The sequence below is a fragment of the Habropoda laboriosa genome, unplaced genomic scaffold (assembly GCF_001263275.1).
Source record: "Habropoda laboriosa isolate 0110345459 unplaced genomic scaffold, ASM126327v1 scaffold2, whole genome shotgun sequence".
In the NCBI taxonomy this organism is placed as follows: domain Eukaryota; kingdom Metazoa; phylum Arthropoda; class Insecta; order Hymenoptera; family Apidae; genus Habropoda; species Habropoda laboriosa.
This window is the reverse complement of record NW_017100190.1, coordinates 10,481-11,312: the sequence shown is the minus strand read 5'-3', so window position 1 is coordinate 11,312 and position 832 is coordinate 10,481. Positions and strand designations below refer to the sequence as shown.

The following is an 832-nucleotide window of genomic DNA, read 5'->3' as shown; positions in this document are numbered from 1 at the left end:
CACAAAAATGTAACTGCACTATCATCCCGTTGTTATCCGACGCATCGATATACTTACGCATGTATGTATAGTTCCAATTCGTTAGAGTATACAGCAAATTTAAACATTCATGGCATAATATACCGAATTTTGCGCGTGGGTCGGTAAAACCTGGACACCGGTGGAATTATGCGTGATATAAGAGTTTGCCGTAAGTAAAATTCCTGGTTGCGAAGCATCGTGAGAAGGTGCGCTCGCAGCACCTTCTGGAACTCCGCGTTCTATCGCGCTATAGGCGCCGATAATTTCTCGTTGTTGTAGTAATTTCGACGGCGAACAAGGGATTTGCAAGGAAGACGACGAGGAACAAGAAGACGAGGAGGAAGAGAAAGAACAGGAGGAGGCGGAAGAAGACGAGGACGAGGATGACGAAGACGACGAGGACGAAACGACCGAAAATGAGGAAGAAAGAATGGGGGTGGTGGTTGTGGTGGTGGTGGTGGTGGTGGTGGTGGTGGTGGTGGTGGTTGTGGTGGTGGTTGTGGTGGTGGTTGTGGTGGTGGTGGTGATGGTGGTGGTAGACGGTGTGGTAATGCCGGTTAGGTTAGGTACCGATTGAACGACCTCTGCTGCACGACAGATACCGTCGAAGTTGACATCGTGCACAGTTTCGGAAATGTGATTCGGTGGAAGGAAAGACGAAGACGTTTGTCGAGGTGTTACGGACGTAACAGTCGGCAAGGAAGAGAATGAAGGCGAATACAAAGGCGAATGTTGCGGTAACGAAGGTGAAAACGTGGTAGAACAAGAGGGGATCGAGATAGAAGCGGAAGATGACAAAAGCGTTTGAGTC

General features: G+C 49.0%; 1 protein-coding gene across 1 annotated transcript in view; it reads right to left on the bottom strand.

The window, feature by feature from the left end:
* Positions 1 to 32: 32 nt before the first annotated feature.
* LOC108579827 overlaps positions 33 to 832 on the bottom strand; it is a 5,485-nt gene continuing 4,685 nt past the window's right edge. Inside the window, exon 5 of the mRNA XM_017943448.1 lies at positions 33 to 832. This exon is cut by the window's right edge and continues 1,948 nt beyond it. Coding sequence (XP_017798937.1) covers positions 100 to 832 — 733 coding nt within the window. The 3' untranslated portion in view covers positions 33 to 99.